This window comes from Zonotrichia leucophrys, chromosome 19 (genome assembly GCF_028769735.1).
Source record: "Zonotrichia leucophrys gambelii isolate GWCS_2022_RI chromosome 19, RI_Zleu_2.0, whole genome shotgun sequence".
NCBI classification, from domain to species: domain Eukaryota; kingdom Metazoa; phylum Chordata; class Aves; order Passeriformes; family Passerellidae; genus Zonotrichia; species Zonotrichia leucophrys.
In genome coordinates, this window is record NC_088188.1 from 8,335,636 (window position 1) to 8,359,437 (window position 23,802).

At 48.5% G+C, this 23,802-nt stretch overlaps 1 protein-coding gene across 1 annotated transcript in view; it reads left to right on the top strand.

Moving 5' to 3' along the window:
* Positions 1-1,275: 1,275 nt before the first annotated feature.
* The window catches only part of NXN (nucleoredoxin), a 46,861-nt gene continuing 24,334 nt past the window's right edge, over positions 1,276-23,802 (top strand). The window contains exon 1 of the mRNA XM_064729479.1: positions 1,276-1,638. Within this exon, the coding sequence (XP_064585549.1) occupies positions 1,321-1,638 (318 nt within the window). The 5' untranslated portion in view covers positions 1,276-1,320. The remainder of the gene's footprint in view (positions 1,639-23,802) is intronic.

Consider the following 23,802-nt stretch of genomic DNA (forward strand, 5'->3'; position numbering starts at 1 on the left):
AAGCATCCCCTAATGGCTTTGGATGCTACACGACGATTTTAAATACAATTGAAATCAACAACAGTAACGAGAAACCAAATAAGGAAGGGTTGTAAAAATAAAGGTGTTTATTGCAGTAGATAGTAAGATTTCAGTGAGCTGTTTTGGGGCTCTTCTGCAGCATGGACATCAGTCGGGAGCAGCTGAGGATCCCGCAGTGAATTCTGCAGGCTTGCAGATTGCAGACTTTGATTACACAAAGAGCAAATACATTTTACAGCCTGGTTTGCATGTCAGTGTCTCTGCTTTATTTCCTTTCTGTATCCCAGCCAGACAGACAGTGTAACTCAACGCAGCCCAATTTATGTTTATGCTTCTGGATTGGCTTTCAGGTTTTTCTGCCTGCATTTGATAGGGGTAAATATGTATTTATGGTCGATTTTGGGAACAAAGAAGGGAATAAATCTGTGGGCTTTGGGGAGGCTGGATCTACCCTCATGGGGGAGTCACAGAATGGTTTGGGTTGGAAGGGAGCTTATGGAAGGAGCGGCTGAGGGAGTTGGGGATGTTTAGCCCGGAGAAAAGGAGGCTCAGGGGTGACTTTATAATTCTCTATTAATTGATGAAAGGAGGTTGTGGCCAGGTGAGGGTGGCACTCAGGTGAAGGGTCTGAGCCTCTGCTCCAGGTAACAGCGACAGGACAAGAGGACGGTCTTGCATCAGGGGAGGTTTAGGCTAGGCATTAGGAATATGTTCTTTACAGAAAAAGCGACTGGGCTCTGGAATGGGCTGCCCAGGGAGGTGGCGGAGTCACCATCCCTGGATATTAAAGGAAGGCTGGATGAGCACTCAGTGCCATGGGCTGTTAGACAAGGCAGTGTTCTGTCACAGCTTGGACTCAAAGGTCTTTTCTCACCCTAGTTGGTTCTGTGCGACCCTGCGTGTGCCACCACAGGTGTCCCACAGGCTGGCAGACCTTCCTTGCACCGGAGCGGGCTGCTGGGAACCACATCCAGCCTGGCCTCGGACGCTCCAGGGACGGGACACCCGCAGTTCTCCGAGCAACCCGCGCCGGCTCTTACTCTCTCAGCGAAGAACTTCCCCCCAACACCCACCTAACCGTGCTCTGTGTCAGCGTGCAGCCCTGCCAGCCCTGCGCCGCTGCTCCGTGCCCGGGCTGGGCCGGCCGCGGCTCTGAGGGGCCGGGCCGGGGCGGCGCTGCCCGGGGCGGGGGCGGGCGCGGGGCCGCGCGGCGCGGCAGCGCCCCCTGGCGGGGCGGGGCGGGGCGTGCGCGGCCGGCGGGCGCGGAGCGGAGCGGGCGCGCAGCGGGAGCGGAGCGGGATGGCGGGCGCGCTCACCGACCTGCTGGGAGAGGTGCTGGTGGCCGCCGACGGCGAGGAGGTGGCCGTGTCGGCGCTGGCCGCCCGCGGGGTCTCCTTGGTGGGGCTCTACTTCGGCTGCAGCCTCGGCGGCCCCTGCGCGCAGCTCGGCGCCAGCCTGGCCGCCTTCTACGGGCGCTTCAGGGGGGAGGCGGCGGCGGCCGGCGGGCAGCGCCTCGAGATCGTCTTCGTGTCGGCGGAGCAGGAGCAGCAGCAGTGGCAGGAGGCGGTGCGGGCCATGCCCTGGCTGGCGCTGCCCTTCGCCGACAAGCACCGCAAGGTGAGTGAGCCCCGCAGCCGCGGCCGGGCGGGGGGCGGCGGGGCGCGCCCCGGGCTTTGTCTGGGGGCCGCGGGGCTCGGCCGGGGCCGGGCGCCTTCCAGAAAGTTCCCCGGGGAGCCGGAGAAGCGGCGGGGAGGTGGCGGCTGCTGTCCCGCGGGGCGACGCCGGCTCCTGCGGGGCCTGGGAGCCGCTGTGCCGGTACGAGGGCAGCCCTGGGCTGGGCACCGTGGGCACCGCGGGGGAGCGGGGCTGCAGGTGAGGTGTGAGGGGAGCAGCTGCTCCTGGCACCCCGTCACTCCGGTGGGCACCCGGGGAAGGCAGACATTGCCCTGGCAGCGGACACGGTGCCCGTGGGCTCCTGCGAGGGTTTGGGCACCGAAAGGAGCCCCCGGCAGCCGTGGGAGGACACGCGGTGCTGGAGGAGCGGGTGAGCCCGGCTCGGCTGGCGAGGCTGCCCGGCCAGGCTGTTTGATGGGGTTTGTTCCTCTCGTTTGGTGCGTTCGGTACTCTGCGAGTTACAGCGTCTCATCCGTAGAGTTTAATCTGAAAGATAATGGACAGAAAGCACGCTAAGATGCAGACAGAGCAGGCTGTGAGGAAAAGAAAGGTACATGCTGAGCCTCCACTTCCCAACGAGCTTGCAACGCTTAAAAGGAAAGAAAAAGAAACCTCTTTAGAAATCTAATCTCTGGAAGCAATTGAGTAAGAATTGAAAAGATGGTGCCCCACAGTGCCATTTCTAAACGTTTTTTTGGCGAGTGGCTGAGGCAGCAGCGGGTGTGGGAGCAGCGGGCAGAGTCTGGCTCAGCCTTGGCTGGGATTGGGATAACGCTGGTACCTGCAGGGCCGGGCTGGCTGAGCCCCCCAGGCATCCCCTGTGTCCGGACACCAGAGACTGTGTTGGGAGGAAGGGATGAGACGGATGACATCTTCCAGGATGGGTCTCTGAGCCCTGCTCTGCTCCTTAGGTAAAGGAATTGTTTAAGGAATAGTCGGCTGTTGTCTGGCAGCGCCGTGTGATGTCCCTGCTGCTGAGAAGAGATGTAGCTTTGAAACATGGATTTGCCTCTTTTTCCCTCATTTGCTGCCTTTTTTTGCCACTAAGCCCCCACTTCTGCAAAAACTCTCGTGTGTTTAATGCCGTGCACCTGGATGATAATGCTGCCCAAGGCCCCCAGTTTGGCCCTTTGAAGTGCAGACACTTCTAGCTGGGAGCTCACCCAAGTGCTCGGGATCTGAGCAGTTCCATTAATCAGAGGAGCTGCAACCTTCAGAGAAACTACAGTTTAACTCAGGTTTCTTTTAAACCAAACCCTCTTCCTACAGGGATGTGAAAACACTGTGGTTCCAATTAGTAGCTGACCATTTCCCTACAGAACATTTCAGATTATTTAGATGGTGGGACTTCTGCTTGCCGTATTTGCTTTAAAAATTCCACTGCAATGTAGTTAAATGGTTGGGAAATCACAGAAGTGGAAGGTGGCATTAATTTTACATGCTGGCCAATGCTTCCATCTATTAGATTGCAAGAAAACATGAAATAAAAAGATTATGGGGTCTTAAACTCTTATTCCAAGAAGCCCTGAGTTAAATTCAGGATTATTTTTGTGTGGAGTGTAAAGTAATTGAAGCTCGTGCTGTATATTTTCAAAACTAAGCAGATGTGATGTGGCTTTGGAGGAAGCTTAATCTACGGATAACAGAGAACCTATTTGTAAGTTGTAAGGGCAATTATGTCAGGATATCAGATTTCTAAACAGGAGATTTATAACCTGTAGCTCAGGCAGTTGGAAGTTTCCTTGTGTAATAGGCTGATTTTTTAAATAGTCGGGTTAATGACCTGACTCCCCAGAAAAGCACAAACTTTGTATTTTTCAAAAACATGCCAGCAGAGAGCTGGGGATGTCGAGCATATGTTCAGTACCTCACGGGCTTAATTTGTTTTAAAACAAAAGCATTAGAGGAATGTAGGCAGTGCTTTTGAGTTATGGTTCCTTTGCACTAAGGGATACTCCTAAACCCCAGCGAATTATATAGATTTATGGGAAGAAAGGGATATTGTAGATACAGGGTAGAGACAGCAAGAGGGATGAGAACACTGAGAGCTCTGTCCCTGAGCTCTCAGCTCCCCATCCTTGCTGGTTTCAGGGCTTGTCTGGGTGAAGCTCTGCCCAGCAGGGTTGAATGTGGGTGATGACCAGGCTCAGAGTCCTCCAGAAGTCCTTTCAAGCCAACTCTTCCCATTGTGGGTTCATTACTTTATTTACTGAGGCCATGAAAGCTTTGTGGAGATATGATGGCTTCCTGTCCTATAGAAAAGCATAACTTTTTTTGCTCAGTGTTACTAAAAATTATGACTTTTAAGGTCCATCATCATTGTCCTTCTCTGCCTTCTCTGGTGTATTTTGCATTTTTCTACATCTCTCCTTCTTCCAAACCCTGGGCACCAGATGTTGATAGATCTTAAAACCCAGGCTGCTTTCTGGGTTTGCAGTACAATTCCCACAGTCCTAAAAGTAAATTAGCATCTTGCTCTGATGGTTATTGGGAAAAGTAGATGGAATTGTCAAAGCAAACAGCCACTCTTTGCTGAATTCCTCAGTAACTCAATAATGCCGGGGTGCAGTTACCAGGGACAACCAGCTCAATTGGAGTAACTTCAGCACACAGCAGTTTTTGCCTCCAAACCAGTAATAAAAGAAAGCAGTACAAGTCAGCAAACATCTGGCCACGGGGAAAGCCTTTGATTAATGAGGAGGATGGCATTATGCCTCTGTCTGAGCCGCAGCCAGACCTATTATTGGGTGGGTTTTTTTCAAGGACAAAACCAGAATGAGCCAAATGAGATCGGAGGCCTTTAGCTCGTGGTGCACGTCCCTCAGTTAAGTTGTTCAGGCCTGGATTTGGGCAGCCACAGGTAAATTTTGGTGATTGATTTGTCTTCTGATAATACCTGGCTGAGCAGAGGGGAGAAGATGTTGCTCCGTGTCTTCGTTTTGGTTGTGGTTTTGGTTTAACATCACCCCGTTGTTGTCTGTTTGCGTGGACATCTGCTCCAGTTCTGGAGGGCTGATTTAATAACAGCTTCAATGTCTGGTTGCTGCTGAGAGCCCCAGCAGTGTAAACAGCCCCCATCTGCCTGCATGCCCTGGTGTCCCCCTGCACCCACAGGGAGGTCTCTCCTTCCTGCTGTAGGAAGGATCCCAGGCTTGTCCTGGTGAGCTCCACACCATCCCTGCTGCACACTCAGGGGGAATTTGGGTGCTTTTCAAGGCCTTGTGGCACACGGGCTGTTGGAGGAGTGCTGCCCTGCTGTGGGACATCTTGGTCATCTCTGCTAAAAAATGCTGAACCATCCACATTCTCCATTGAGTAGATCCTCTCCCATGGTTCCACATAGGAGTGGGAGAAAGGAGAGTGCTGGAAAAGAAAAGGCTCCACAGTGAGGGAGCAGCAGTTTATCTTTTGCTGTTGTTTATTTGCCTTTGCTTTTGTTTTTACTTGTTAGTTTCTTGGCCCCGTCGTCTTCCTCATTCTTTTTCATCTTGAAATTTCTCCTGACATTTCCTTGGTGCATCCACGCAGTGCTGCAGTGGCTCTTGGGGCTGTGCTTTGCCTCCCTCGTGTTTTGTGTTTTTCTGCTGTATTTATGCATCTGGTTGAGCGTTGTACAGATTCTTCTTGGGAAGGCTGAGATGCTTCTGTTCTGGATTTAAACAAATGCAAAACATGTTGATTGTTTTTCTGTGATTATTCAGTCAAGTATCTGAAAACAATTTGAGGATCTCCCTTTGCTCACGCTGGTAAATTTCCTTTGGTTGTGAGTGTTTTCCCTTTATCTGAAAAGATCATCTGCCGTGGGAGCCTCTCCTAATAAGACACCAGGTACTAATTTTGTGTGTAGACTTTGTACAAGAAATGATGGGGAGGAGATAGCAATGTCATTAAATTAGACTGTCCACAATTTTTTTTTTTTGTGGAGGTAAAATCTTCAAACCCTTGATTACAGTTTAAGGTACACCCTGATTTTCAGGGATTCAGAACTTTTCTGTTTGAAATTGCCATCTGCTGAGATCTGGGAGGCAAGTGGTCAGCACAGATGTGGGATTTGTCTTACAGAAGATTTTGTAAATCACTTGAAGCAGCTTTTGAATTTCATCATATAAAAATATCTAAGTAATCACTTTCAGCTGTATTCCTGACTCTATATTTCTGGGGTGGGAATGTATATGAACTCTTTGGCTCACGGAGCTGTAGATTTGAAAAATATGGTCTTTTCATGACATCAGGCTATTGAGTAAGAAGCGAGGCATTAACAGCACCAACTGATTCTTTGTTTGCTTTGAAACTTCCCTGGTTCTGAAATGTAAGAATGGGAGATGTATGAAGGGAGCAGAGGGAAGCCTGTGTGCTGTTTTTCATTGTGGCATCTTAATCCAGATGTTGAAATGAAAACGTTCCTTTAAAAACGCACGCTTGACAATTTCATTCGTTACTCTCAGGTTGCAGGACCGAGCAAAGGAACTTTACTTTGTAAAGTAATCAGTGCATAGTTCTTCTCCAAAAATGCATTCTTTAGAGGCTGAACACGTAACAGCTTTACAAAAGAAAGTGCAGAACAATGGAGCGTTTTTCCCTGCGATTTTGGAGACGTTCAACAGTGAACTCCAATTATTCACTATTTCCACATTGTGCAGATGACATCGAAGCCAAAACATTTTGACTTCTCCTTGTTTTTGTTGATGCCTTTTTTCCAAATTATTTCTCTGTGTGTTTTACACAGCTTTGCAGTCACCCTCCATGCAATTAGCAGTCCTGTCTCATGCCAAGACCCTAATCCTTGTGTGAAATCCCCATCAGCGTCAGGAGGCTGCAAGTCTGGGGGCTGTGTCCTGCTCCTGGTCCTGCAGGAGTTGCAGAAACACCACTGACGTCCGTGGAGGTTGGATTTCCCCCCATATCCAAACTGCTGCCTGCCTGAGCACTTTCCCTGGGGGAGAATTAGTATTTTAAAAGTCTTGCTGACGTGTAGTCTGCTGTGGTGTTTATTACATCCTTCAGTGGGTAATTGCCCACGTTTTAGGACCTGCTCTGAAAGTCTCGGGCATCTTTCCATTATCAAATCCTCCTGGCTCCAGGGTGGGGACAAGCAGTTTGCCGATCACAGCATTGGTTCTTGAACAGGGCTCTATACACATCCCATCCCAAAATCTGACATCAGGTTTGCCTGGCCTTTGCATGGCGTGGTTCAAATACATTTTAGTATGAAATTTACACCATCAAGTGGTTCAATAACATTTTAATTTGAAATGCAGTAGCTGCCTCCTTGTTCACTGCTCAATCCTTTTGTATCGTTGCCCACAAGTATTGCTTAGTACTAGAAAGTTTGGGTGAAATTCTTGATGAGTTCATTGCTGGCAGGTTCAGGTTTTGGAAGAGTCCAGGGTGGTTTGGAGTTTTTTGATCCTTTCTCATGGACAAACTTTTCGTGTTTCAGAGCAGAACTTGGTGGGGTGACTGTGTGGGACTGGGGTAAGGTTTCACTTCTGAATTGCATTTGGGTAGAGCTCTCTGTTTTGCATTCCTGTTTTTTTCAGCCGTGCTCCCAGCATGGAAGTTGGGGCATGGTTTTAATCTAAGTCAAATCAGAAAATATTGCAGTTTTTAGTGACCACACCATGGGGATTCTTGTCCCAACCCTCCTCCCCAACAATCCAGATTCAACGTAGTGATTGCCTTCTCCTTATTGTGGAGTTTGATGTGAAATGTCAGGATCTAGGGAAACCAAGAGGGCATGGGAGGCTGTTGTACAGCAAGCTGAACTCTGAATTCAGCAAAACAAATTTGAGCAGGGCTTGCCTGAGCATTTGTTTGATGAGAAGCTTATTGGTGTGCGTGGATTGCTTCCTCCTCCTTCCCCTCCCCATTGTTTTTATCAGGGAAACAAGTTCCAAGCAAAATATTCCAAAGTGATATTTAATTACTCTTTAAAATGCAACTATTTGTCTTATCAGCCATGTGGATTTCTATTTGCTGCTTTGATTTGACAGTTAGTAGTTTGTAATTTTTGAAAAGCTTACACGCTCCAGGAATCTGTGATTTTTATGCTTTTGAAAGTGGAGATGTTGAATTAACTGCAGCTTTGAACTATTCACGGATAATTTCAGGCCCCCCGCTTTCAGCAGCTACAGGCTGACTCCTGAGCTTTCAGGCTGGGTTGAATACTGAATAATCACAACTTTATAGCTGCATGTGCTCTCTAAACTGCTTCCATGGCACATCACAGTGTAATGCACGATAGGTTTGAAATGTTTTTGTAGACAGATCACTTTGTGCCATCTCCAGATAGTAACGGCTGGGAAAGGAGGGAGTGCTGCCAGCCTGGGGAGGGAGCTTGGATTCACTCCAGCCTGGGATTTGGGCATGGTAATTCCTCTCTGTTCTTGAGGTGGGAGCCCAGATGGGGGACTGGGGGTGTTCTGGGGAGGGGGCTTTCTCCAGCACTGCCTTGATGTCCCTCTGCAGAGCAGCCTCCTCTGCTGCTTCTCAGATGATGCTCTGTAGGCAAAAAACCACAATCAGAGTTAAATCTGTAGGTTGTAAATTAAAGACAGGGTCAATGGAGAAGCTGGGAGTGGGATGAGTTGACAAGTAAGCAGATAGACCTGTTAAATTCTCTCATGGGAAAGTGAATTATTTGAGTATTTCAGATTACAACATGTGTGCCTTGTCTCATAGCTGATCACATTTTCATCATCTCAGTTTTCCAGGGAAAATGCAGTCTCTTATTGATTTGGCATGGAGTACACACAACTAATGGAAGGGTGGAACTAAAGAGATGCAGGAATGTTTTCTGCATATTCTCACGTCCGTCTGTCAGCACTGAGAACAATTGCAACCAACAATTAATATGTAAAGAATTTGCAGTCTTTATTTAGTGTGAGTGAGTGGCTGAGTGCTCGGTTGCATCAGGGCAGTAGCTGAGCATCTGCAATCTGATCAAACCCATGCTGGGGCTCAGCAAGCCCCTGTGGCCTGAAAACAAAGGGATGGGAGCCCTCAACAAGGCACAGGGCAATGTAGGGGTGCAGGGTCCCTGCCTGTGTAGAGGGAGCCCAAAAACCAGAGAATCTGGTTCCCAAAGGATGCATTCCTAGTGATGGCTGCTGCTCCAGCTGTGGCAGCAGGAATGGTGCACGGGAGGGGAGCAAACCCTCAGCACAGCTTGTGATGAGGAAGGCAGCAGGGATACCCTGGCACAATTCTTGGGTGCATCACCCTGTAGCAGCAGGGTGGTGTGAGACATTCATTGCTGGGTGGTTTTTGCAGCATTGGAATCTGCCCTGCCCAGCCAAGGAGGGAAGCTCCAGGGTCCTCCTGCTATATTTTGTCTGTCTTTGCAACTGTGGCTGAATTCAGCCTGACTTTAAAATATTTTAATGGAGAAAAGGTGCAAAAGTCCCTATTTAAAATGAATTTGGCAGGAGTAACCAGATTTTAGTTTCATGTTTGAGGTCTGAAAAATGTCTGGTGGCATCCTCAGCTGTGGGCTGAGACCCCAGGAAATGGGTGGCAGCTGGCACAAGGAGACAGAGCCCACCAGGAGGGATCTCAGCAAGGCTGGGCTTTGACAGCTGAGAAGGAAACATTATTTTACATTTCAGGGCTAGGATTTAAGAATCTGGGTGAGAATTAAGTAATGTTTGCAGAAGAGAGAGAATAAGGCGACTGAAACAAATTGCAACTGCGTGAGCGAGCCGGAGAGAGAAATTCTAGTTCTCCCTTGTTCCCAGGAGATTCCCACTGGAGAGATGAAGTCATAGCTATGACTTCATCAGTGTTAGCTCAGGATGCTGACAAACGAGCCCCTTTGATTTGTGTCAGGCTGGCTGGGACACTGCCCTGGCTCTCTCCCCATGCCCTGGCAGTCGCTGCCCTTGCCATGGCAGTGGCAGAAGCGGGCACTGCTTCCCCAGCCAAGCTGATCCAGCTCAGCATTTGCTTTTGAATTGCCACTGCTTCATCTGAGCTGGCTTTGATGAATCCTGCTGGGCAGAGGGCAGCAGCCCAGGGATGGGCGAGCAGCAGCCAAAACATCTCCATCAACACCCGAGCCTGTGCCTGGTGTGGGGGGCATTAATGGTACCCAGCAGTTCCAGCCTGGCTTCCAGAGCAAGCAGAGGGGTGCAGGATCTCACCCTTGTGACTCTCAGCATTGCTGTAGGAGTCCCTTTTGGAAAAAGTGTGAAATTTATTGTAATACACACTGAGGATCTTATGGCGGATCTGAGCTGCTAAATCCTCTAAACCTGAGCCTGCAATTTCATTGACAGGGCCTCTCACTTCACTCAGCTCCAAGCTTATGGTTTCACTGCTCCAATATTTTTCCATACATGGAAGCATTCCTGCCCCAGCCTGGGCTAATCCTGACATGCCACTGCATCTGGATGTTAGCTCATTTCTCGCAGCTGACACTGTGCAAAGGCAGATGTCTGACCTTACTTTTGTTTAAATAGATGTAATTCAGCCAGCTAAAGTCTCACTCCTTAGGTGAGCATGGGGGGAAAAAAAAGAAAGGAAAAAAGGTGTTTTTCCATTTTATGAAGCTCCCAGGGCTGTTGGATGGATGAATTGGTCAGGAGGAATGCCATACTTTGGAAATGTGTAGTTTAATTTGCAGAGGGGTGACAAAACACGGATTCGTTGCTGTGGCTCTGAGAGGGGCCCCTCCCCATCCCATCAGAGGATGCTCCTGGTCACTGTGCTGTGCCCTGCTGCCTCTCCAGGGTCTCTGGGCTGTTTGATGTGTGTTTAGCAGCTCAGTGGGGCTGGGACTGCTGCACCCCTGCAGTGAGCCCAACGCCTCGGCCATCCCACAGAAAGAGATGCTTGTGCTGCTGAGCTGGGGGCCTGTTTATAATCCCTTCCTCACCGGGGCAGGCTGTAGGATTTAATTAAATGTCTGTGAGGTGCTCTGCGAGCCTGTGCTGAAAGGCCCTGCGTGAGGGCAGTGCCTTTGAATAAAAGCTAGAGACCTTCCCCAGCCACCGGGACAGAGCTGGAGCTGAAGCAGGGAGAGCCAAGCTGTTGAATCTGAACAGATGTTGGTTCTCCCCCACTTGGGTAGTTCAAAAGGATTATCCTGCCTCTCCCAAAATAAAGGAGAAGCACAGGGATTGTAGTGGTGTTGCCAGGGATCTCAGCTCCATCCCTCGTGCTCGCTGCTGGTTGAAAGGTTGCACGCTGGGCTGGGGGTGTGTGTGGGGTGTTTTGGTTGTGGGCTGTGCCCCGTGTTTGCAGTTCAGCATCCACTTGCCCGTTCAGCCTCCACTTCCCCCTCACTGGGGTCCCAGTTTGTCCTCTCTTTGCTTGGCTGCTGCTGTGGTGTGCAGGAGTAAGACAAGCTGAACTGTGCCAGGATAAAACAGGTTTCAAATGAACCAAGCTGTGTGATGGCGTGGGAAGGAGATGACAATTTCCAGATCTGCTGTCAGATCTCTCAAGCAGTTGAAACTTCCCTTGTGTGACTGTTTCAGCCCCTGAGAACCAAGTGAGTCCAAGAGCTGTTGGGGTCTGTGGTGTCCCCAGCCCCACTGGGGGCTGCTGTCCTTCTGTCTGTCCTTCCAGTGCAGCTCAGGGTCTGAGCAGCAGCAGCGCCCCAGTCCTTGTGCACAGTCCTGGCTCTGGTGGGATTTTCAGCATCAGATGGATCACCAGGACATCAGAAATGTTCTTCCCCTTCATGTTTTTCTGACTGCTGTTCTGTCACTCTCAGAGCAAATCAAAGAGCACCAGGCTACAAATCCTGCCTTGCAAGTACTGCCTGGCTGTTTGGCTTGCAGGATTGCTCCTCTTTTATCAGCTGATATCTGGTGTTTTAAGAGGGCAGGGAGCTGTGCTTATTTGCTTCTGAGAGGCTGATGACTCTACGAGCTGATTTTTTAGGATGCTCCCTTTTTGATTCAGGTTTGTGGCCATAGAACAGAGGCCACTGTGCTGTTACATTACAGACTGCTTCTAATGAGCTCTTCCCTTTAATCTCTGCTTGGAAATTTGGAAATTGCTGCGTGCTTAGGGAAATCCTGCTGGCAAGGAAGCAGAGGTGAGAAGGGGCTGGAGGAGTGACCAGAGTGGGGCTGTGCCTCTGCCAGAGCTGGGATTTCAGGTCCCAGCACTCCAGCCTCCCAGGAAAGCCCCATCTCACATGGACATGACCCCGAGATTGAGCTCTGCTTCCCTCAGCCATTGCCCCCTGCTGCTGCTTCCAAAATCGCTTCGTTCCACGGTTAGAAAAATCCCATTTTTGTGTCCTAAAGCCCTGGATTTCACAGATAGAGAAGGGGCAAGGTCTTAAAGCCTGCAGCTTGATCTGCTAATCTGAAAGCATGGGAAGTTGTTCCTAGGGAGATTTGCTGCCCGGCTTTCTCAATGCAACTTTGCACAAATGGGGTTTGTTCCTACAATGAGCTGGAGCAGCTGGATGCCTCCCACCAAGATTGCTGATATTTAGGCCTTTGATTTTGGCGGAGACACACAGCAATAAATTAAATGAGATGGGGAGTTTCAGAGAGTTGTACAGATGGTGGGAAACTGAGGACAGGGACTACTTAAGTGCTAACGTATGGCACAGCTTCCACTCCTTTCTTTCTTAAAGGAATGGAAAATCCTATGGGCTGCTGTTCCAGGGATTTTGCCTCCTCCTTGTCTTTGGAGACGTGCAGACCACCTCTCTTACAGTGTTTTCTTCATGATCAAGAAAGGAGTGTCCTGTGTGTGCACAGCAATGCCCTCTGTGCCTGTCTTCCTCCCTGCCTGATCCTGCTTTGCTGCATACTGGGTTTTCTGCTTTTCTCTCTGGGAACAGCAACTGTTAAATAATATTTCTTCTATCTTTTGCTTTCTTCCTCAATAGGTCTGGCCTGGTTTTGCTTTTGTTAAGTTGTGAGGATTCAAGTGAAACTCTTTCATTCCTTTGTCCCCCTCTGTCTGCTTTAATTCGCTGTGTCCCGACTGATGGTTTAATTATTGTGTGTGACAGGAGCATCCAGGGCATCGATTGGTGTTTATGTCTTAGGTGCTGCACAAAATAGATGTTTGTCACCCTGGTGGCTCCCAGGATGAGTTTTTGCCTAGAGAGGCAGTTTTCAAACCAGTTAATTGCTGCCTTGTAAAGCAGAAGAGTAGGTGGCTGTCCCTGCCTTTCCCTGCAGGCATGTCCCTGCTGGCTGTGTGGGACTAGTGGCTTTTCAGGTGGAAAGAAGGGGATGTGTTAGGCTGGGGGGAGCCTCCGAGGTTGGGAAGAGATGTTTTGGAGTGTGGGAGCAGCAGGTGGATGGAGGGAGGCATGAGGACCAGGCTGGAGCAAGGAGTGACGCCTCACCCGAAAAGTCTCTTTGCTTCAGACAGCCCAGATTTGAGTTGCAGGGTTCACTCAATTTTAAAGCTTAAACTCCCTCTGAGCTCTGCATGTTTTGTGTTGCTCTTTTGGCTCTGGCTGACCGAGCAGTGGCCTTGTGTTGAGCCACATCCAGATCCTGGTTTGATGTTTGTCCCCACGAGGATTTGCTGCAGGCTTTGCTGCTGCAAAAGTGGAGTCATCTGCATAAACCCCAGTAAGTCTCTGGGTTAAGAGGCCACCAAATACCACCTCTGTGTGCTGCCATCCCTCTAATTATGAAAATAATAACCTCAGGCAGAGCTAATGGCCCTGCTGGTGGCTCAGGGTCTGTTGTGCTGGGCTCTGTTCAGAAAATTGCATTTGAAGGAGATGATCCTTCCCCTACACTTGGTTATGTAGGGCTGTGTTACCTCTCCCCTACAGTGACAGGCCAGGCTTGATGCCTCCTGCCCTGTGGACACACAGGTTTGGGATCTGGAAGGGGAAGTGCAGACTTCCCTCCCCTCCCTTCTGTCTTCATGGTGCCTCCTTCTCCAGCCTTGAAGCTAGAAATGGGATTTACACCTGGCAGGTGGCTGGGCCATAATAAATTCCCTAAAAGTGGTGGCTGCCATCTCTTGCTGAGTGCATCTTCATCTGTTTCCTCCCCTCCTGAGAGCCTGAGCAGGGATTATCCAGAACAAATCCTGTTACCCAGCTGCCTCCTCAGTGAAGGAGTCCCAGGACATAAATCTGTTAGCAGATGACATCACAGGTGAAGGCTTTTAGGGTTTCTTTGCCAGAAAGTGGCAGTGTTGATTGCCAGGCTTAGTAGTGAAGAATTTGAAGTTGTGATTCATCCCTCAATCCTTGTCTTAAGTATGTAGTGGTAAAGCTTAGGAAAATCTGTGTATGAATTAAGTGTTTCCTCTTAGGGAGCTGAGAACCCCTTAGGTGCAGCAATTACTATTTTATTAATTGGGATTGAAATACCAAACGTTCAGAACATGCCAGCTCGTGTCTGTTGTGGGGAGAACTCAATTGCTCAAGAGAAAGGGCTTTTCATCCTGTCTGGATGCAAATCTATTGGAAAGAAAAATACCTGACATTTTTTGGTCATCTGCTCAAACATCTGTCTGGGCCCATGGAGGTGGTTCTTGGTGGGGAAAGTCAGCTCCCAGAAAGGAAAAGGGTTCTTTGCTCATTCTCAGACTTGTGGTATTCAGTTTGGTATTTTACTTTGTAATTACTCCACCAATTAGCTTAGCTACAGATTTTGCCTTCCCTTTGCTGCTCTGTGTGCATCTCACACAGCATTTGCTGGCCCTGAGGATAAACTGCCTTGTGCAAAAGCACAGGCTGGCCCTGGAGAGGCTTTGGTGAATTTAAGAGAATCAGGATCCATGTGGATGTTGGCTCTGTCCCTCTGCAGTCAATGAGATTGTGCCTGGCCTGAGCTGCTCCTGCACAAGTCAGTGCTTTGCCTGTGTCCACCTACAGCTGCTCAAAATGAGTGAAAAAAAAAGAAAATTAAAAAAAATGTCCTCAAAAATGAGGGGCAAACAAGCTGTACCTGTCTTTTCCTTCAGCTGTTAAATACTTCCAGTCATCCGTGCAGTAGCTGAAGGTGCATCAGGGTTGGTGCTGTGGATCCATGGCCAGAGCAATGCTGAGAACATGAACCTGTAAAAAGAATTAAACTTCTTCTGTAGCTCAGCAGATTGGACATTGTGTCACAGAGATAGAAAAGTCCTGCCTGACATGAGCTTGGGCAAACACTTTCCATGCCATTCTGTGGGGTTTTTTCCTCCACCATTACTCACAGCATTTGCTTTGTTCAGAGCTTCAAGCTCCAGGAACCGGTGTGTAATTGCCCTGGAGGGTTCATCACACTGACACAGAGCTGCCAGACACCTTCTGATTTCAAAGTGCCACTCACTCACACGTTTTCAGTGTTTCTTGTTTGTGCTGGTGAAGGCAGCTCCCGACAGGGAAATGGATATTGGTGTGAGCAGCTCCTGCTGCTGTGCTGAGCCTGCTCAGCTCCTCGGGGGAATGAACAGCCTCATTCCAGCTTCCCTGGGAAAAACCACTGCAGGACACCACAGGCTGCTTCCCCACTTAGCTAAATGTTCCTAAAGAAAATAAGTTGATAATCAAGTCCTGACCTTTTTGCAGGAGTTGCTGTGCTTTTCTCCCACCCTGCTCTCCTTCCCCTGTTGTGTTGGAAGAGCCTTGTTGGCTTGGTGGGGTTCAAACATCCTGCAGTGACCATCCAAAGAAAAATGCAAAATCCCAGTGGTCAGGTTGCTGTCCCTCCGCTCTCCTGCCTGTAATCAGCCCATCTGAGCCCATTTTCTGCTCAGTTATGAGCTCTTCTTCATTCTGTTTATGCTCTACTTACCAAAAGATGTTGGAGCCAGAGGATTTTCCTGCAGAGGATTTAATTTCATTGGAGAGAAGTGACAGTTTGTAAAACAGACCATGGGATTAGTGTCACCTCAGCTCCTACATGATATTCCCACCCCCTTCTTGAGTATTATTTCTTTGAAAGCTGAAATTTCCATTGCTCTTGATGCCCTGCCAGGCACTCCAGCAGGGCATACTTTCCCTTGGATGCAGCTCAAGAAACCATCATTCCTTTTCTCTTATTGTTTCTCATCAAAAGAGAGGAGCACCTTCCCTGCTCTGCCCAAAGTAGCCATGGATGTTCATACTGGAGATGTGAAAAGGAAATAATTTTGGTGGCATGGAAGCTAAAGCATTCATGTCCTCAAGAAAATAGACTTCAGCATTTAAAAATGTGTACTGGCAGAGGTCTTGATTAAAACCTGTGCATGTCATTGGAGTATCTTTAATTTTGGGGCTGTATCATTTAAGTAGGCTATGTTGGGTGAACTGGTGTGTGTCTGCATCCTGTGTGTCCACCTGATTTACCTGATGTCTCCTTATCCCAATCCTGATTTATCATAATGAAACGACAACATTTGTGTTGCTGGGGGAAAACCCCTTTTCCTCGAGAGAATACAGAGGTTCTGTGGATTTTCAGAGAAAATAAAATGTATGAGCTTCACTGGCAGGGGAACCAGCTGGGCAAGTCAGCAGTGGATTTGAGATGTTGGTTTTGTGGCTTTTGTCTAGCAGAGCCCGAGCAGCATTTGATATGTAGACATGTTTTCAGACATTTTGTATGGAGAAGGTGTTGGCAGGTCTGTTGTTAACACCCTCCCCTTTAGGCCAAACTATTGAAAATTCAAGTTCAGCTTGAATCTCATTTCAATGGCTTGGAAGGCTGCAATCTGATGGGCTGAAAAAAAATCTCATCCAATTCCAGCCCTTATTAGGAGCTTAATCTGAAGTGCAGCCAAAGCCCAATAAGGGAGAGGGCAAAAAAAAAAAAAAAAAAAGCAGTAAAATGGAACAAGAAATGTGCATCCAATTTACAGTATTCCTCTGCAACCTTAATTCATCCCCCTGTATACATTACAATGCCATTTCTAATTATGGGATCACGTAGGGGATTTTTCCATGGCACCCCTGCCCTTGCTGCTCCTGGAGGGCAGCTGAGGCAGCCCAGTGAAGGATGGGGCTCCATGTGTAGGACCTCAGCTCTTCACAGGCTTGGAGGCAAGGGAGTGAGGTATGTGATGGAAAAAGAGAGGATAAAGTGCTGCTTAAGGAGATGGGAATTCCTGCTCTGCTGCTGCTGCAGGGCTCGGGGATGGTGCTGGGTAAATTGCTTTTCATGCACAAGGAGGGACTTGATTTCCCAGGTCCCCAGGGTGAGGGCTGAGCTGCAGAAGTGCCGAGTGCTCCTGCTGCAGATGATCTCATGGGAAGTTGTACGTCAAACATTTAAAATGCCTCTCCGTGCTATTTATTTTTTAAAAGGGAGCTGGAGGCTGATTCTGGAACTGGGTGCCCAGAGCTTCTCTGTAACTCTTTTCTTCATCTGTAAACCCGAGGCGTTGTGAACGTAGTTCTCTAGGATTTTATGAAAATAAATTCAGAATCCTTTGAGGAGAATCCCAGTCTGTAGTGGCAAGACGCCTTCATTTTTGCCTTGGAGCAGCACATGAAAAGTGTGAAGTGAAGAGAGCTGAGTGCTGTGCATGCACAACCAGCTGAAACCCAGAGCTGAGTAATTCCCCTCTAGTTGAGCATCTATTCTTGGTTCTGACTGCGTCAGGACTGTGTGCACACATGGTCTCTGGCCATGCTGTAAGACCCCTGCAAGTGGGCTGGATTAAAGCTACAGAGACAGCACATTTCCTGCACATCCCTGCTCCTCAGGGCTTGGCAGCTGTGCTGTGTTCTTAATGCAGCTCTTTGGGTGCAGCACGGGATAAATGACAGCACTGGGTGAACCAGGAGGGCACAGGCATCACTCTGCAGCAAACAGCAACAAGGAGGAGGCTGAACATGGTAATTCCTTTGCATTTCTGACCTGTAGCATAAAGTGGGAGGTTTTTGGGTCATCCAGGAAGTGTGTAGTTTAGGCTGCTAATGCCAGATGTCTGCTTTTGGCTTATCTCTGAACCTGGCTTGTGTTTGATCTTTAGTCTGGAGACCAGTGTTGTGTGTTGGAGCTTTGCTTGCAGAATAACTCCTGTGTCCATTGAAGGAGGAGGTGGAGGGAGTTATTTTCTCCTGTGGTTTTATGGAACTCTACACCGTTGTCTGTGTCCAAGGAAGATGTGACGCACGATGGCTTTGCAGCTATGCAGCTGATGGAGAGAGAGGCACATAACTGTGGGTGCTGCCTCAGGGATGCTCCAGCAAGGGGCTTGGAGAGCCAAGAGGCAGCCAGCATTCTGCTGCAGCACCCTTTGGACTTTGTCCCAGCTTATTTCCTTCCCCCCAAAACTCTCTGCAAAGCTTTCTGCAGGAGGAGCAGCAAGAAGAGCCCCATGAGAGGTGGTGTTGGGAGGAAGGGCAGCGCTCAGCCCTGCTCCTCCAGGGCTCTGCAAGGGTTTGAGCAGAGCTCCCTTCCATCAGCAGATGTTGTCAGGCGTGCACAGGCAAAACCTTGCTCTAATTCAGTAATTATAAAAATTCCTGGCAGAAGCTGCGTGTGACTCAGCTGCAGAAAAATTACTTAAGGGAAAAAGAAAAGTTTACAGAATCAGGCTGACTGTAGCACACAAGGAGGGAAGCTGGGGCTTTCTGTAAATCCTTGTCCAGCTTTAGCCCACCATGTCTCTTCCTGGAGAGAGATGAGACGGGAGAAGCAAGCCCAGGAGCTCGTCCTCCCCTGGCCACAGCTCCCTGATGGAAGAGGATGGATGGATGGATGGATGGATGGATGGATGGATGGATGGATGGATGGATGGATGGATGGATGGATGGATGGATGGATGGAGAATTCCCTTCACTGCCCCTCAGAGCCAGTGCCAGCCCCGAGGATGGGAGGAGGCAGCTGCTGCCTGCTCAGCATTTGGCTTTGCCTTTTCCCTGTCTGCACACACTGGCACAGGAACCCGAGGAAGCCTCAGACAGGTCTTGACTTATCTGCAAAGGGTGTTTGCAGCACTGTCTCCTAGGGAAGCTGCCTTTTTTTTTTCCCTTTGTAAACATTGGATTTAATTTTATTTTTGTTAAAACCCACATAACTAATTTCCCTTGGAATCTTTTGCAGGCGTCTGCTCTCAGTGTGTTTTGGCCTGGCTGCCCAGTGCTGGTTTTGAATCCCAGTCCCAGTGGTGGGAAGTTTTTAGAATGAATGCCAGTTGTATTTTTTTCTTCAATAGAATCACAGTGTCCGCCTGTGGGTTTTGAACAAATATCCTCGGTTTTATGTTTTGCAAGTAGCCAGGATCCAAAGGGTGTGTAGGCAACCACAGAGATTCAGCAGGGATGCAGCACTTCCCCTTTATCAAAAATGACTGCATTTTCCTTTTTTTATTTTGCACCTCCCAGCCCCTGCTGCTGTGCCTGGCTGTTCATCTGTGCCTTTGTACAGGCACCCAAGGGAGGTGTGTGACAGCCCCAGCAGTGAGTAATTTAAAATCACACCTGGGGAGTGTGGAGCAGGAAATAATCCTGCCTGGTCCCTCTGGGAGTGGATGTGTCTTCACTGCCTTGAGTTTTCAGGTGGGAAAAATATATTTGCTTGAATTTGGTGCTGAATTTTCTGCCTCCACTGATTCTCTCTGGTCAGCCCCTCACAGCCACACATGTGTGTTACACTGGCTTTGTTGTCCAGGTGCTTTTCAGCATTTCCATACAAAATCTAGTTGCAATAGCACCAAGTACTCTGCAAAGCTGCTGTTATTTGGGTTTTTTGTTTTATTTTTTTTTAAACACCATTCGCTGAGGAACTTCTAAGAACACACAGCTCCCTGGTGTCTCCAGTGAAGCAGTAAAACTGTAGCATTCATCAGCTGTACTTTTTATAGTTCCTTTAGTCTGCAGTTTCCTTAGTTCTTTTCCCTTTGATGTTGGTCACTGTCAGAAAAAGAAGTTTGAAGCTGGCTGGATAGGTAATAGCTGATAGATGTTATAAAGTATTAGTAAAGAAATGGGAAGTGACTGTGTGGTGGTGGTTTCAGCAAGAACACCCAGTGAGAACAGTTGATTTTGGTGTTGGGGAAAATCAGTATAAACTTGTCTTTTGCCTAGTATGGGAGAGGGAAGCCGAAATCCTGCAAACAAGTTTGTATCTGCATGAAGCTTCCATGACTGAGGAGCTGTCTATATCCTAGGAGAGGTTTTATTTATTCCTTGGAATCCTGAGTTTCCAGAGCATGTGTTGGCCATGCAAACTCTCAGCTTTGTCATAAATCTTTGTTTTGGCAGTGCTTGTCCAAATGCCATATTATCCAGAAAGGAGTAGATAGGGGATTAGAGCAGAATCCTTTGCTATTTATGGACTCCCTTGGGGAACACATTGTAATATTCTTTTGAATGGGCTAAAAGGTAACCACAACAACCCGAAGCTGCAGGTGCTAAATCTTCCCTGTGGCCCTCCTGTAGATCTGCAGGGGGGATGGAGGGGGATATTTCAGCTTGCAGATCTGAAATAACCTTGTTCTGGCTTTGACCATCTGCCACCTGCTGACTCCCTGAGATTCAGAACAGAATCTGGGACTCGTGCTTATTTATTTCTTTATTTAATAATGTTTACAAACACCCTAACTTTGGAGCTTTAAATCTCGCCTTCCCTAAGCTAGCACAGAGGTGAAAAATCATTAATTTTGTACAATCTGTGGAAGAATCTGTCCTGTAGAAGTTGCTCATCCTTTCCCCTCGGAGCTGCCGTACCAAGGCAGGTCCTGCGTATCCGCGTGTCCCTGTTGGCACGGAAAAGGAGGAGCAGGCTGGGTGCCAGGCTGCCAGACTGTTTCCAGGCTGTCTGGAAATGTTCAGCAAAGCTGCTGGCTCAGGCTGTCCTGATGCCCTTCAGCAAACTGAGCAGCAGGAGCTTACTTACCGGAGAAGGGCTTTTCTGGTCCTTTTGAAGTTGTCAGTAATCCAAAGTGCCGCCAGTTCTGTGCCCAGAATTTAATGTGTCAGGCTCCAGCTCTGCCCAGTGCAGGGAGGAGCTGCTCAGACTTCTTGGAGAAGGCACAAAAGACCCAATCCAACTGTGTTAGAGCTAGTCTAAGAGGTTATGTGTAGGTAGACTCTGTCTTTGCTTCCTGGCCTAACTGGGCACCTGGACCCTCAGTCACCCCTTCCTTTTCCCACCACCTTAAAAACCACATGTGTAGTTTATAATGTGCAGAGAAAATGCCATAAACTTCATAACTTGAAGACAGAACTCCTCTGTGGGGTTGCAGCCTTAGAGACCTGCTGGCTCTGGTTTGGTGTCTCAGAGTTTGGGAATTCCCTGGGTTTGGGGGTTTATCCCAGCTGCCAGTCCCTGGGGCATTGTGTCTGCAAGGGGACCAAGGTGTGCTCCTTTCTCACTCAGTGGTGGGGGAGAGCAGTGCACAGGCTGTGAAGAGCAGGTTTCTTCTGCAGAACTCTTGGTTTTTATTAGGAGCAGCAGGTTTGTTCTTGCAGAAGGGAGCATCTGCCCATTTTTGTGTGTGCTCGCTGAGAAACAACAAAAATCAGGAGCAAACTCATGGCCAGGGCTGCCTTCTCCTTTATGTGCCTGTTTAACTGAATAACAGGCATGGCTCTGCCTTTGTGTTTACCTTAGGGTTTGTTATGACACTGAAGATGGATTTTTCCTGGCTCTTGCACACACAGCATGTAAAACCAACACAGCTCAGTACACAGTCAGTGTGTGAAGCCTGGTTCAACCTGGGGACTCAGGCTGTACTTGGATGCACCCCACTGACAGCAGCTTTGATGATGCTGGTGGGTCCCTTCCAGCTCAGGCTATTCCATGATTCTGTTCTGTGATTCATTCTCAGACTGGGAAGCTCATCTCTTCTCATGCTTGTAGCCACTTGCACTGCTTGTCAAACACAGGGGATTGTTTCAGATTGGTTTTTCTGGAAATAAAGATATTTGGGAGAAGAGAGACCTTTGAGGTATTTCTGTGTTCAGCGGTGGATCTGTTGAGTTCTTGGTAGCCATGAGGAAGGAGCGTGTCTGCATCTACAGCTGGTTTTGCTGTCTCCTTTTAGTACAAAAAAGTTGCCTTCTAATCTTGAGATGATTTTTGTACAGACTTTTTCCTTCAGTTCTCAGTTTCTGAGCCCTTAGTTCTTACCTAGGGAATTGGAGGGTTTTTTTTTCCTCCTGTGCATCATAATTCCTGGGAGATTATGTAATTTATCCATGCTGGCTTGTCAGGAGAGACTTGAAATAAAAGCCTTTGTAGTGAGCTGCTTAGCTGGCTGTATAAACATGAAAGCACCAGGTTTTTAACTGGCTTGCTCACATGGCTTTCCTCGGCAAAGCTTTAGCCAAAACACTCCCAGATAAAAGGATACTGAGAAAGTCCAGGTCAGGCAGAGTTTTCCTGAGAAGGGCTATAACATTGATCTTTGGTTTAGTTTTGTTTCTTGTAACCTCTCAGTAAGGGCAGGGAATGAGGATAAATTGTTTTCATCTCTCAGTGGTCAAAGATTAAGACAGATGAGGCCGTGGCTTGCCTGGAAGAAGCTGTTAAGTGAGAGCCTGGCTGTGACTCCTCTCTCTTGGATCTTGGATGGAGCTGACTTTGTGCTTCCTGCTTCCCAGGCACACTTCCCCACTCTCCTCCTCAAATATCCGAGCTGCTGAGTGATTGCCTTGAGTTTTCTGAGCTCTTTGAACTAAAATAAACGAGAAGGGCTCTGGGAATGAGGCCTCCCATCGGTCACTTGCCTTTCACCTCAAGCACAGGGGTTTCCATCAGGTGTGGTTTGGTGCCCCTAAGGTCACATCCAGCCAAGCCTCTCATGGGGGACTGGGAGGCTCCTGGCACCTTTGCAATGCTCTCTTGATATTCTCATTTTGTTAAAAAGCATCTGAAAAGGTGCTGGTTGGATCTGGATGGGGTTACAGGTCTGGGATGGTCCCTCGTGTTCTGTTCTGAACGCTCAAACACTGATGGGGAAGGAATATTGGAGAAATACCCAAGTTTTGGGGCTCCCTGAGGTGCTGCAGTAGCTGGAGTTTTTAAGCCCCAAAAGAATTCCCTACAAAACACATGGCTGCTGTTTGCTGCTGTTGGAGCAGACAGCCCCTGATTGGCATCGTGATGCTGTCACTAAGTGGGGACTGAAGCTTGAAGAGGCATTTTTACCCTCTGTACCCCAAGGCAAGGGTTTGGGGAGGGGAACTGGTGGATGCTGCTCAGGCAGGACCCTGGGCTCTGGTGCATGGCAGGGTGGCTGCCTTCCTTCTCTTCCTGCCCTTTGATGTGCTGTGGGATATGTAATGAGCATCTGCCCTCTAAGAGAAAACAGATTTGAGTTCTGAAGTTGGAAAAAGAGGGAGCAATTTTGTTTAATCATTTTCACACAGATCCACAGGCTGTAAGAGTGAGCAGCATCTGGTTCAAGGGCAGCCTTGGCTGCTTTGAGCTCTCCTGCAGCTTCTGCAGTCTCAGGCAGAGATTGATGTTCCAGATGCTATTCTCAGCAATCAGATCAATGATGTGCTTATTTAGACTTTTCATTTTTTAAGGGAAAAGAAGAAGAAGTAGATTATACTTTTTAAGATCATCTGAAGTATCAGAGATCTGTGAGAGGTTTTTGTTTTGTTTGTTTCCCAGATCAGGGACATGCAAATTCTTTCCCTGGTTATGAACACCAGTCAGAAAGCAGGAGGTGAGCTGCCTGCCTTGGTACCTGGGTATATTTGCCCATTCTTTCCCTTCAGCTTCTAGTCACTGCAAGAAATACAGGGGTTTATTATTCCAAACACAGAGTATTTGTTTTAAGGAGAAAGTACTAAATGCAGTAATGCCCTGTGCCCTGCAAGCTGCACTGGCTGTCCTGGTGTGTGCTTTGAGCTGTCTCCAGACTTGTTTGTGTGTGTGAGAAAATCACTGAGTGGCAGGGAAAGTGCTGGAAAGCTTTGGGGATTTGATTTAAGTCTGATGAAAATCAAGGCTGCTGCCTGTTCTCCCATGCCAGCACCCATTGGGGTGGCTGTAAAAACGGCTGCTGTGAGTTTGTTGCTGTGGTTTTCCAAACCCAGGCTTGTTATTTACCCATTTCCATCCATCCAGCATCAGTGTTGCCCTCCCAGAGCCCTGTGGTGGTCAGTCTGTTGCTTTGGAGGATGTAGCTTGGAAAAGTGCTTGGATTTGGCAGGAGCACTCCAGGAGTCCCATGGGAATGAGAGTCCTGAACCACTGTCCCAGCCTTTATCTGCTGCCTTTAATTAAGGAGATCACA